The sequence below is a fragment of the Sebastes umbrosus genome, chromosome 7 (genome assembly GCF_015220745.1).
Source record: "Sebastes umbrosus isolate fSebUmb1 chromosome 7, fSebUmb1.pri, whole genome shotgun sequence".
NCBI classification, from domain to species: Eukaryota; Metazoa; Chordata; class Actinopteri; order Perciformes; family Sebastidae; genus Sebastes; species Sebastes umbrosus.
This window is the reverse complement of record NC_051275.1, coordinates 28,640,592-28,653,153: the sequence shown is the minus strand read 5'-3', so window position 1 is coordinate 28,653,153 and position 12,562 is coordinate 28,640,592. Positions and strand designations below refer to the sequence as shown.

The 12,562-nt window shown below is 44.9% G+C and overlaps 1 protein-coding gene across 4 annotated transcripts in view; it reads left to right on the top strand.

Moving 5' to 3' along the window:
- The window catches only part of sik3 (SIK family kinase 3), a 43,361-nt gene that overhangs the window by 27,304 nt on the left and 3,495 nt on the right, over positions 1-12,562 (top strand). For 3 of the 4 annotated variants that reach the window (XM_037774860.1, XM_037774858.1, XM_037774857.1), the window contains 12 exons: positions 601-757; positions 924-1,073; positions 1,169-1,242; positions 2,972-3,106; positions 5,507-5,648; positions 8,595-8,714; positions 9,152-9,210; positions 9,390-9,499; positions 9,822-9,991; positions 10,077-10,201; positions 10,904-11,661; positions 12,281-12,435. In XM_037774860.1, the coding sequence (XP_037630788.1) occupies positions 601-757; positions 924-1,073; positions 1,169-1,242; positions 2,972-3,106; positions 5,507-5,648; positions 8,595-8,714; positions 9,152-9,210; positions 9,390-9,499; positions 9,822-9,991; positions 10,077-10,201; positions 10,904-11,661; positions 12,281-12,435 (2,155 nt within the window). The remainder of the gene's footprint in view (positions 1-600; positions 758-923; positions 1,074-1,168; positions 1,243-2,971; positions 3,107-5,506; positions 5,649-8,594; positions 8,715-9,151; positions 9,211-9,389; positions 9,500-9,821; positions 9,992-10,076; positions 10,202-10,903; positions 11,662-12,280; positions 12,436-12,562) is intronic. The other variant, XM_037774859.1, reaches the window with a different exon arrangement.

The following is a 12,562-nucleotide window of genomic DNA, read 5'->3' as shown; positions in this document are numbered from 1 at the left end:
AACATATAATTAATATGCTCTCCTCAAAGCCACCAGAATTAGTCATTTTACATTGCTGATCATTGTAAATCGCACTTCATTCAAACTCGACTTAAACAAAATATAACTCCTCAAAACTGTCTTGGTTAGTCTTTCCACTGTTCCAACAATCACCAACTCTGGTTGCTTTCCACAGAAGCTTGACATTATTAGTTTTAATAATGTATTATAAGCTGTTTCGAGCTAGCGTTAGGAAGTTAAACAGGTCATAATTCCTTCTCTAAAATCTATTTTATAATGCTGTGAAAATACCTCCTTCTAACAACTGTATTTATTCAGATCTCTAAAGAATAGTGGGAATTCGCTGGTATTGGTATGAACTACTAAATATCTGGTATTGTGACATCCCTAGTTGAGTCAAGTTTTAATGTAATGTAAAGTAATAGTTGCTAGCTCGTTTTAGCCTATTAAATAATCCACTGGGCAGGGATAGTGAAGTGTGGGTTATTTAAGAATGCATTTAAATAATCTATCCCATATAAAAGTAGTATATGAGCCAGTTTCTAGCATATTAATGCAGCCATTGACTCCTTCATGTCGTTGTCTCTTCTCCCACCACAGGACGGAGATGCAGGAGGACCTCCAGAAACTGCCTCCAGGTTTCCCTCGTGGTGCAGTGCCCCAGCCCCCCTTCCCCACACTGGCCCCCAATATGGGCCAAATGCACACTCTCATGCCCACGCAGATCTTGCAGCCCACACAGCAGCTGGAGTACAAGGTACAGTCAGCTGGGTTGGATTAGACGAGGGGTCTTTCAGTTTGCATCAGAAGGCTTCTGGAAGTCATCAGTTATTTGCAGAAACATGCATGTGGAGGGTCTAAATATCAGCTTTATTGATTTTTTCCATCCAATCATACTTCCTGTGTGTCTGCTGATCCTCCAGGAGCAGTCGTTGCTGCAGCCGCCTACCCTGCAGCTGCTCAACGGCATGGGGCCTCTTGGCCGAAGAGCTTCCGACGGTGGGGCCAACATTCAACTACACGCTCAACTCCTCAAGAGGCCCCGGGGGCCCTCGCCGCTTGTCGCCAGCCCGGTGAGGATCTGGATTTCTATATGTGTGCAATTTCTATATTCTCCCCTCGTATGACGTGTAGGAGTGTTGACTGGTAAACTCTTTGCCTCTCTCAGCACCCTATCCCTGCGGTAGCTCCGGTGGATGAGGAGGGTTCAGATGGAGAGCCAGACCAAGAGGCAGTACAGAGGTAACCCTCCATGACGGCTTTTGGTGAAGGGGTATACTGTACAGGGGTGCTGTCTAAACTGGATACTCTGGAGGGCCCGTAACCTGTGACAACAGGTCGGTGGGTTCTGTATGAAGCTTAATAGTAATTTTATAAACAGTTTGTATTATTAGTTTACATTTATTCTCTTGAGGCTTTATCTCTCATCATTAAGAATAATTTACTAGTTGTAGTAAATACAGGTTTGCATCACTGCCTTCTATGTAAACAAACAGTTTACAGGCCTAAAATACATCAGGCTAGTGACATGCAGGACATAGAGTGGTGCAGGGATGACGCATTTTTTGTAGGCCAACCCGGAAGTTAGAATCGCACAGGTTCCCTCGACAAAAAGCTAATGGGATTTTGTTTTATGATTTTGATTTTGATGTAGGAAATAATCTCTGTGGCAAACAAACGTTTATGATACTTAAACGTTTTATTCTGTAAGATAATTTCCACAAATGAACACCACTTAACAAAAACGTTAGACTATAAACAATCTACACCACGGTCGCATGAACGTGAGTATAAGCAACGAGGCTGTAAAGGCGGACGAGTCGGCGTGATGACGTTTAGTAGTCTCATTTAGCCACTTGTTAACAACCGCCTTTTTGAAGTCATTCAGTTCACGAGTGGGATATTTACTGACGTATTTTATATTGTAGAATAAAACGTCAATCTCTTCAGCTTGTGTTAACCACAGACCTTATTTCAGGCAACTAACTAAAAACCCATTCAATAAACCCATTCAATAAACCCATTGACTTCCAGACGAGGGAACTGTAAGTGCTAAACTGCCAGCTCATTTCCGGGTTTTAGGACTCATTCCTGTAGCACTCTATTATGTTTCTTGTCAGCAAAGTTTAGAGTAGGAGAGATGTGTTATATCCTGTAAACAGAATAACTTTTTGAATACAAAAAAAAAAAACTGGGCTTACACAACAAATACTAGAACAACACAGAGGAGGTTAATAGACGTACTAATGCAAGAAGTCAGTAAAATTGTCCAAAATAAGGAGCTGAAATCAGGCCAGTTGATGGACAGGCACAGGTTTGGTGTATGGAGTTGTGATGTTGGATTCAGAAGTCCAGGTTCGGGTTTCCCAGCTGGTCCTCTTCAGACAGCACCTCCTGTAGACTTCGCTGGTGTCCTGGGTTGCTGGGAGTGAGTGCCTCTAGGCTGCTCTGCTTTTTCCCATGGGAGGTGGCCACTCTGCTGTGGTGCTTACACCCATCTCTCCTCCTTTCTCCATCGCGCAAGTGCCTTCTGCCACAGTTCCAAACTGAATCTGCCACCAAATCCAGCCCTCCTATCTTTCAAACTCTTTGGCCAAGAGCTTCTTTATCTCTTTCATTTCTGTTAAGTGCCAAATTGTCCTTCGGACTTTCCTCACTCTTTCTCACACAGCTTTGCTAACTCTGAAGCTTGCAAAACCAATGATCTAAAAAAAAATGGCATCCAGTCCAATCCTTAAATTGGAAGCTGGGGGGTTGTGGGATACCCATAAGCTATAACATCCATCTATGTAATTTTATCTGATGTTTTTCTGATTGGCTAAGATGATATGAATGATGGCACCCATTGGCAGAGGTGGGAAGGGGCGGGCCTTTCCCCCCGTCTCCATTAGCCAATGAGGACAGAGAGCTGACCAGCGCTGCTTCCTGTCTCCCACCCTCACCCCCGTCCTCCCCCCTCCCTGCGGCCCAGGTACCTGGCGAACCGCTCCAAGCGGCACACGACGCACGCGCTCACGAGCACATCGCATGGCGAGCCCTCGGCAGAGTCACAGCGGTCCCAGGGCCCCCGCCAGAGGGGGGGCTGGGCCCTCGACACACACAATCGGTGAGGGGAAACACCCGCTCCGAGCTGCACAGACACACACACACACATACACACACACATTAAATGAGGGGCATATTAAGCCTAACTCTGTCTTTTTCTCTCTCTCACACACACTCACTTGCACACACACAGCTGATCTCACACACACATTGGTGAGGATGTACTCTCACCAGATGAAGGTGGTGCACCTTCTAAAGAAGAAGGATGTTGTTGTCAATAGTGGTGTTTGAGGTGGAGGGTGTGGCACATGACAGACATACTGTATCTCCACATCACCTGTAAACCACGATTCTAAATAACTTTTTTTCCCCCGTAAACATGGAAAGAGCAGGTATGTGACCGGCTCAGATTTAGCATCAGTAACTCTGTATTTTCCCTCCAGTAGCGGTTAAATTTCGTGTTTTTGGTGTTGTGTCCATTTCTAGCTGTTGTCCCCCTTAAGGCCCTGACACACCAAGCCGGCCGGCCAGTTTGGGGCTTTTGGTGAGCGTATGTCACCCTAGCTTTTGTGGTGTATCAAGCACTGTTGGCTCTAGTCTGCCCGTGTTTGATTTTTTCAGGCCGATTTAGTATGTTGAATCGGCGGCGGAGCTCGTCGGTGAGAGAAATCACTTTGAGAAATGGACGTGAGGAAAGCAAGCAAGCGAGTAGAATCACAAGGGCAGTGTTGAGTGAGAGTGGTGTGAACATGGTCGGTAAACACCGCTTTGTTTCATGTACGTATCATGACAACGGCTTGTATATCCGCATTCCTTCCAGTTTCTCTTTGTGATTGACGAATACAAACTACTGGCGCCTGCTGGTGTGGAGAGTTGTTTCATCTCACGCAGGCGCAGAGCGTACGTCATAATCGGAGTGTTTGAGTGCAACCTTTTGGCCAAGACACGGGCGACGTCAGGTGGATTTTGTCGCAGCTTGTTCTGTCGGTTTTGATGTGTCTGGGCCTTTAAGCATCATCTTCCTCCAACTCAGTTTAGAAAGTCCTTTTGATATCTTAGGTGTACCTTTGTATTTGGATGTAGTGGTAGGCAGAACCGTTTGTCTAAAATTTGTCTTGAGCCAAATTTGTTGAGCTACGATCGATGTGTAAAGCTAGAGGCTGTATCTTTGTTTATGGAATTCTTTTTGTCATGCAGATGCTGTGATCTGCTGGCCATCTGCATGCATAGTAGTTTTTTTGTGTTCTTTACTATGCAATGACAGTAGTAGTAGTTTATCTCCTCAATTTACCTTTGATGGCAGATGTTTCTTAGTGCAGTACTTAGGAAGGAGCTTATTTGTAGAAGAAAATCCTCCTATAATGTCCTATATTCGCAGTGTTGCCCTTAGAAGAACTTCCATTAACAATGGTATGTATATAATTTAACTTACCTTTTTAACTGATGATCAACTGTGTCATATATTATCCTGAAAGTCTCATTGACTTCAGCTGTTAATAAGGTGCAGTGACCTCTGAGACAATGTGTCAAGGGATTAAAAGTGATGTAAAATGTAGTTAACTCTCAAAATATTAGGACCAGCTTCCAAACACTTGACTCGTAGACAATTTTGCACAGTTAAATTTCATCCATAACCTCTTTCCTCCTCTATCATGATCGACAGGATGGATGAAATCATTTTAGGGCACTTTCACAAGTCCGTTTGGCTCGTCCAAATCAGAGTGAAATTTATACTTTTGGTTTGTTTTCTATTTAGCCTGATTCGGTTTCACAGTGCACAAATTTAAGCGGACCAAATAAAAAACAGTAATTTACTGAGGGGCGTGTACAAAGAAGCGAAGGGGAGGGAATTGCAGACTTTGAAATATTGCGCTCAAAGTGTTTTCACTTTAACCCAGATGATTGACCTAGATGTCAATCAAACATCAGACTTCCGCAGAAGTCCAGGTCAGTCCTCTCCCACTCATGTTAACTTGTAGTTTACCTGTGTCTATCTCAACAAATGGCCGCACAGGCAGCCTGCGTTTTGATCCGAGACCACCTCTCACAAGCGGTCTCGGTCCGGTTGCTTTGGTCCTCACCAGAGTACGATTACTGCATTGAGAACTGCCCAAACAAACCGCACCAGAGTTCTATTATAATGGACTAAATGTTTGCTTGTGAAAGCGCCCTAAAGGATAGCTGGATGGATTCGTTTGACATATCAGTTTTGTGAATTTGGGGGTCCTAATGTTTTTTACACTCAATATATCACGTCAGATATTGTAACTTGTAATATTTTGTGCAGCTTTGAAAAGCTCAAGCTTCTCATGTGTCTGTTTCTGTGTCTGTCTGACTGAATGTGTGTGTGTGTGTGTGTGTGTGTGTGTGTGTGTGTGTTATCTGTTATGTTGTATGTATGTGTGTGTATGTGTGTGTACACACATGTTTGTGTCTGCTCCCTGTGGTCCCCTTTCCTCAGATCCAGCTATAAGGACTGTAACACCCTTCATCTCCCCATGGAGCGCTTCTCACCCGTCAGACGGTTCTCAGACGGCGCCGCCACCATCCAGGCCTTCAAGGCTCATCTAGAGAACAGCAGCCTCATTAAGCAACTCAAACAGGTACATCACCCTGCTCAATATCCAGGAGTATCATCTGCTTGTTTTTCTTGCTAGCTTAGGTTTATGAAAAGATACATTGAGTTATTTATTCTCAGGATCTGTAGGAGGAAATAAGGAAACATTTCTGTGGATAGTTGATAGGGTTATTGATCGATACCAGCGACTCAATAATTACTACTTCAGGTGCTGAGATGACTGAAATTCCCCTCTGGTCTTTACTCCACTTTTCCTTTTCAACTGCTCATAGAAGGAGGACTGCTCAGTGCTTCCAAACACGTTGGCCCTCAAGGCAAAAAAGTGCAGAAATAGTGATATCATAGCAGCTAGTCTGATGCAATTTTGACTCTCTTGGGAATAAGTTCCCTGGCACTGCAGATCTGCTTTTTTGAGCGGAGGTAAATTCAGCGATGCCGCAGGCGGTGTAAGAGCAGTCACTCACTAGGGTCTCATTGGCTGACTGTTGCATTCTGCCCCCTCATGCTCCCTCCTCTGCTCTGGTCTCGTCTACCATTTCAGTGCAAAACAGACACAGCCAAGCTACAGTAACACCTCTTCCTAACACAGAGCAACCTAGCGAATGATTGGAAAAATTGTCTGAAGTTCGCTCGTTCGCATCGCGTCCAGTTAGGAAGAAGTGTAAGAAGTTGATGATCATGGTTTAAAAATTTTTTTCGTCAGCTAATTTCTGGTTGCAGTATTTAAAAAAAGAACTGCAGTGTTGATCTGAGTAAGCCTAGTGCCGTTATTCATCTTTCACTAACTGTGTTTGCTCCTGTGCTGTGGTTGAATTGTTAAATAAATAACACCCTATGTTTTGGTAAAGGAGGTTGCGCTTCAACAATGGGATTCACGGTAGAGTGCTACATCCAAAGTCCAATAAGCATAAAAATCTAATAGGGTAGCACATCAGATTTCAATATCAAGGAGGACAAAATACGGCACGGAGCCTTTTCACGCTCTGAAGAAGGATGTTTTCAATGTATCCGTAATGTACAATTAAACAGCGTCAGCGGATGTTATTGACGGCAGTGGTGCGTCGCTTTAAATGTTGCTGCCGCAAGGAATTGTGGGACGACATTATCTCCTTTCCTTTCATAAAGGATAGTCTAGTGTTCCCTATGCTAATGGAGATAATAAAGGAAGCTTTGAGGCACCTTTCCTTAGCATTTAGAGAATTCGACCAGCTCTTATCATGGCTGCCACTTAATACTTCCAAGTCATTTCACTCAGTTAGGAACCTTCCTAAGTAAAAAAGACTATTAGACCACAGCCCTGGAATTCAGATCAGGCCCTTCAGTATCCTCTAAGGTCCTAGCATCAGGGATAAGGTCTTATCCTGTAAGCGAAATGGTGATGGTATGCTTAGATTAGATCAGCAGTTAACAAAGTGTGAGGTGAAACAGGGCCATAAGGCAATGGTCACAGAAGAGGATGTTCTGTTTTTCCCATGGTGTTTGTTTTTACCTTCAATTAGTCTGGGGATCTTGACAAAAAATGGAAGTGAAAGTGCTAACAGAACATGATGGAGATGAAATAGTTTCCCCTTCACTAATCTTTATCCTGCCTTTTTTTGGCTGTTGGTAATCAAGCGATGTCCAAAGTGTAAACTAGCTGAACCAATCTTATTAAACACTGACGCAGTTTAGACTTACTGTAATCTTGACGCACAGCATACAGCGTTTCCGAAAGTGAGTTTAAATTAGTCTTTCACCTGAGAAAACCTCAAGCTGCTTCTCGAGACATCACATCATTCGCAGTGACACTGCAATGGGATTACCTCACCCAGTAGGAGGCGTAGGTTGGGAGGATAATCATCATGTTCACAGTGGGTGCTTCATTTTAGGCGTGCACTGACGTGCTGGGATTATCGTCGCTCTCAAGCGTTAAGGGAGTTAAAATGGGTAGAGGAGAGGTTAACGCAGGGAAACGACCCCTTATGAGATAAAATGTTTATTGAAATTTCTACTGCTAACAGTGTGCAGATTTTACAGTGAAGGGACGATTATATGACCTCAGAGTACGTCATGCATGTTGACATTAGGTTTTCACATCTCACTCGCATGTAGCAGGGAATTGGTTTGGACATGCATTCTGTGAAAAAAATATGCCTTTATCATTTTTTAGCACAGTTAGTTTTATTAACTAAATGTGATTAGTATCATTAAACAAAGCATTAGCTTAATTGTAGGAGTGCACCTGTGTTCACGCCATTCAACTTGCGTTAGGATAACAGTTAGCCAGATGACACACGGTGTTAAACTTCCACTGGGAGATGTAAAGTAGATGAAAGTGTTGCCTCTGAACACTAAACACCATGAATTAATTGATCACAAAGCAGAATTTGCATAGAAACTGTTGCAGATATGATGGTTAGTGCTGAGATATACAAATACTGTTGTATTACTGGAGTAATACGCTATAGTGTACCAAGGTTACATATTACCACTTGCTGTTGATGAATTGATAAATTACTGTTAATTTTTTACTCTGGCAAGGAAAGGTTTTAGCCACGTTTCTACCAAGAAGTTCCCGGTAATTTTAGTCCGGGGCTGCTGTGTGTTTTAGCAATCAGAGACAGTCATCCCTACAAACTCCCCAGCGAAAGTTCCTGTACTTTCAGAGCATATTCCCCCCCCGCCACAAGGGCCTTTTTCGGAGGTTAAACATCCCCAGAAAATGCCCCCTGATCTTAATTTAGACCCTGGTCCCTGCAGTCAAAACACAGTGAGTTCCTCAAAAGGTTCCTAGTTCCAGGGGAAAGTTCCTGTGGTTGAAAAGACTCTTCTGTTATTTATAAATCAGAATTCCCTGGTGAGCTCAGAAAAACTAAATTGCAGCTATTGTTGGATCACTTTTTTGATCCAACACATTACCCTTCGTTGAAATTACTTCATCTTGTTGACATGGAAATTTAATATTTGGGGACCATGTCCCTGTTTCCAACAGGAGTGTGAGCAGCTCCAGAGAATGTACGCTGCCCAGCAGGATGAGCGATTCCTGGAGCAAACCCAGCAACAGCATATCCTCTACCAGCAAGAGCAACACATCGGCCACCAGCAAATCCAGGTATTTGAAGCTGACGAATAAAGATGTCATTACCAGCCAAAACGACACTCTTTGGGAACAGCGGTTACAGACGGCGGCGTGACGTTTGCAACATTTACAGCTATGTTACTTGACCTTGCAAAGCATTGTGATCATACTTGCATTGCATTGTGAAAGCTTATGGCAACTTTTACATTATGCATGCATTATATTGAACTACGCGGTTATCTATAAAGCGTAGATGTAAGCTTCACAGGAAGTGCTATTGATTTGGTTTACCGGAGGCTTGGATATCCGGCACTGTGGCCTCATTTGTCTCCTCAGCTTGATTCCTTTTTTTTGGGACACGCACACTCCTTATTACTTACACCATTTCATGCCTCACATGGTCATAATCACGTAGCAAATCATGTTACATTGAAGCTTTGAGTCACATTTAATTTTCTCTTTACCTGCAGGGTCTGTCTTTAGGCCATGGAGAGAGCCAGCCCAGTCACCTAACCCACCAGCTCCAGAGGTAAACACACACACACACACACACACACACACACACACACACACACACACGTATTACTCATCAGCTATTGAACGGTGAACAACGAACTTGATACTGTGGTGCAGTGCTATCGACTGAAGTGTTACATCATGGTTGTATCTCTCTCTTCTCCTCTCCTACTCTGTCCCATCCTCCCTCAGGTTGCGTATCCAGCCCTCCAGCCCTCCGCCAACACATCCCAGCAACCACCTCTTCAGACAGCCCGACCAGAGCCCTCCGCCCGGCTCTGCAGGCATAATGCAAGGGCATGGTTAGTAACACTGTTGCTAGAGTGTTTAGAATGCTTCTTTACCTTGTAACTGATGTGGATGTGGAGGCTAGAAATGGATAGATCCATCTTCCTCTGATCATAATCTTCTGACAGATTTTATTAATAGGTGACATAATAATAATAGTGGTCATAATTGTGCAGCCCTAGGTTGAACTTTCTGTTTGGGAAAATGTAATTGTTAAAAAGCTCACTCTCATTGCCAGAGGGATTTTGGTGGGTCAAAGAAAACGTGTATGATGATGCCAGCTTTCAGTAAGTTTGGAGATTTTGCTCTCACGACTCCTCTCCTCTCCTCTGCTAGGAGGTCCGTCACAAGTGCAGTACCAGCACGGTGCTCCAGCGCTGTATCAGGGCCAGAGTGGCAGCCCGCCTCCCACAGGCCTTCCTCGAGTCCCTCTACCAAACAACCAACAAGCAGCATCTGCTCGCCCCACCGTCCCACTGGCACAGGGTGTACCTCAACAACAGCAGGTGATTGCAGAGAGCCAATCACATCTTCTCTCTGCTGATGGTTACATCTATTGTATAATAATGACAATTAACATTGACTGTACAGGTGACCATTCAGGTTCAAGACCTGGAGCTGGGAGGTGTAGCACAGAGACAGGGCGGCTTTTTGTCCACGCCAGGGCACAGAGTCCTCGGGAAGCAGCTGAGCGCAGACAACGCCGAGACGCACAGGTGACTCCACCCATCCTGTCACCACGTCGACCGCTTTCTGTCTTCTTCTGTTTTTTATTTTTATTTTTACTCTCCATGACCTCACCTCTGAACAGACACCTTCATGCTATTTGTTGTATTTATCGTTGTATGTTTCTCACTGTTTTTGTTTGTCTTTTACATTTCTGCCATGATTTTCTACAAATTGTGTTTTGAAACTTCAGACGGTAATACTGTTGGTCAGGCCAGAGATGTTTATGTGTGAGAGGGCAGACTTTGAGGACATTATTTGTTACCAGTATTGAAAATGTATGTAAATCCCCCGTCGACTTTGCTGAGACGACATCCTCAACAAATCTCAGTGTAGCTGGGTGAGTGATTGGATGTGAGTGTTTTGGAAGTTTACAGTATGTAGAAGAACAGTTAATGTAGGAGACCAGTCATCCTGTGACCCCATAAACTGTCCCCAGCTGTAACCAGTACCACCTTCACTGAAAGAATGTGTATCAATCTTCAAATACACACTGTTTTTACGTCTCTCAGTGAATACTGGAACCTGGACTTGAGTGTTTGCTAGGCTGTCTGTGTGGTGATTTAATGAAGGCCTTCTTGAAAGCTAAAAGCAAATACATCACTATTTGCAGTGTTTGAAGAGGATTTGGGAGCATGTTGATGTGACAACAGGCAGCTAATTATCGTCTGCATTCCCTTCCTTTTATCCAGTCGCAGCCTTGGCCGCTTCACATCGGCCTATGACCAGACTCAGTTCAATCCCCACCTCTTCTCTGGCGACGCCGCCGCCCGGGGCGCCGCCTACAGCCACTACCTGCAGGGAACCTCCCTCATAGTCCCCGGCCTGGAGGATTACCAGAGCGGGGCTGTCGGGACCAGCAGCTACGGCACCCCCTCTACACTACAGCAGGCCCTGCTCTCCCCAACTCCTTTGGACTACCGCCCACAACAGCACGTCACTCCCACCCTGCAGGGCCTCCTGTCCCCTCGCCACTCTTTAACAGGCCACACCGACCCCAGGCTGCCGGTTCAAGACCTGGCTGCCTTGTTGAAGAGGCAGAGCCCCCGGCCGGGCCCAGCAACCCCAACACAACCCAGTGGTGCGCCCCAAGAGTATGGAGAGATGCTGCTTCTTCGCCAGCTGAGCCAGGGTGAGAACTTGGAGCCGCCGGCGCCGCAGGGTGCCGCCGGAGGCCAACACTACCACCACCTCCTCCAGATTCGACCCCCGGATGTCCAGCCGCAGCAGCAGCAGCATCCGGCCCAGGCACCTTGCCCCAGCTTACCTCACTCGGAGAGCATGGAGGAGGATGAGGCGCCGACTGGCTACCACCACCCACACGAGGGCCTGCTGGCCAAGGCAGGAGAAGGTCATGACTGCCTCGGGCCTCCCCGAGGAGGCACCCCGCCCTACAACTCCCCTACACACAGGCATGGTGGCTTCATAAGGAATGCTCCAGCAACTAGAGGTAAGACCTGTTTACGTAGCTGTTATAAAACTCTAGGGCTGCAACTAATGATTATTTTATCGTTGATTAATCTGTTGATTATTTACTCGATTAATCGATTAGTTGTTTGGTCTATAAAATCTCAGGAAATGGTTGAATCAGTGTTTCCCAAAGCTCAAGATGACGTCCTCGAATGTCTTGTTTTGTCCACAACTCAAAGATATTCAGTTTACTGTCACAGAGGAGTAAAGATACCAGAAAATATTCACATTTAAGAAGCTGAGATCAGAGAATTCAGACTTTTTTTTTCTTAAAAAATTACTCAAACTGATTTAATCAATTATCAAAATAGACAGAACCCATTGACCTCCAGACGAGGGAATCGTCGTGCTAAAATGCTAACTAATTTTAGGGTTTTAAGACTCATTCCTGCAGCACTCTATTTTCTAAGCTACTGTAGCGAGCGGTGTCATATTTGTTGAGGCTTTCGTCATACGGAAGTAGGCGTGGTTTCATCGCTCAGCCCCTTGCCCACTTTTTTCAAATTTATGCAGTGGGTGGACTCAGACTCAGACAGAGTTTATTACTTTTCTTGGAAAAATTCTAACACACTATTCATTGTCGTCATCTTTTCCGTCAGAATCTGAGCATGCGGAATGCAGGCCCCAAGGGCAGGCCATGGAGGTGCCCGATCATAATGGTGTGGGCTATTCACGAGGTCCCCAGGGTGACGCCTATAGGTCCCGTGGACAGCTACAGCGCCACCACACCATCCAGACCTGTGACGATGCCTATGTGAGTGAAACTGATCAATCACATTTTGGTATTAGCTGTAGTTAAGCCTGCAGCATTCACTAATGTAACTGTGATTTTAAATGTTCTATCAGTGTGATACTGTGCAAAATGGATGGCAGGAACAATC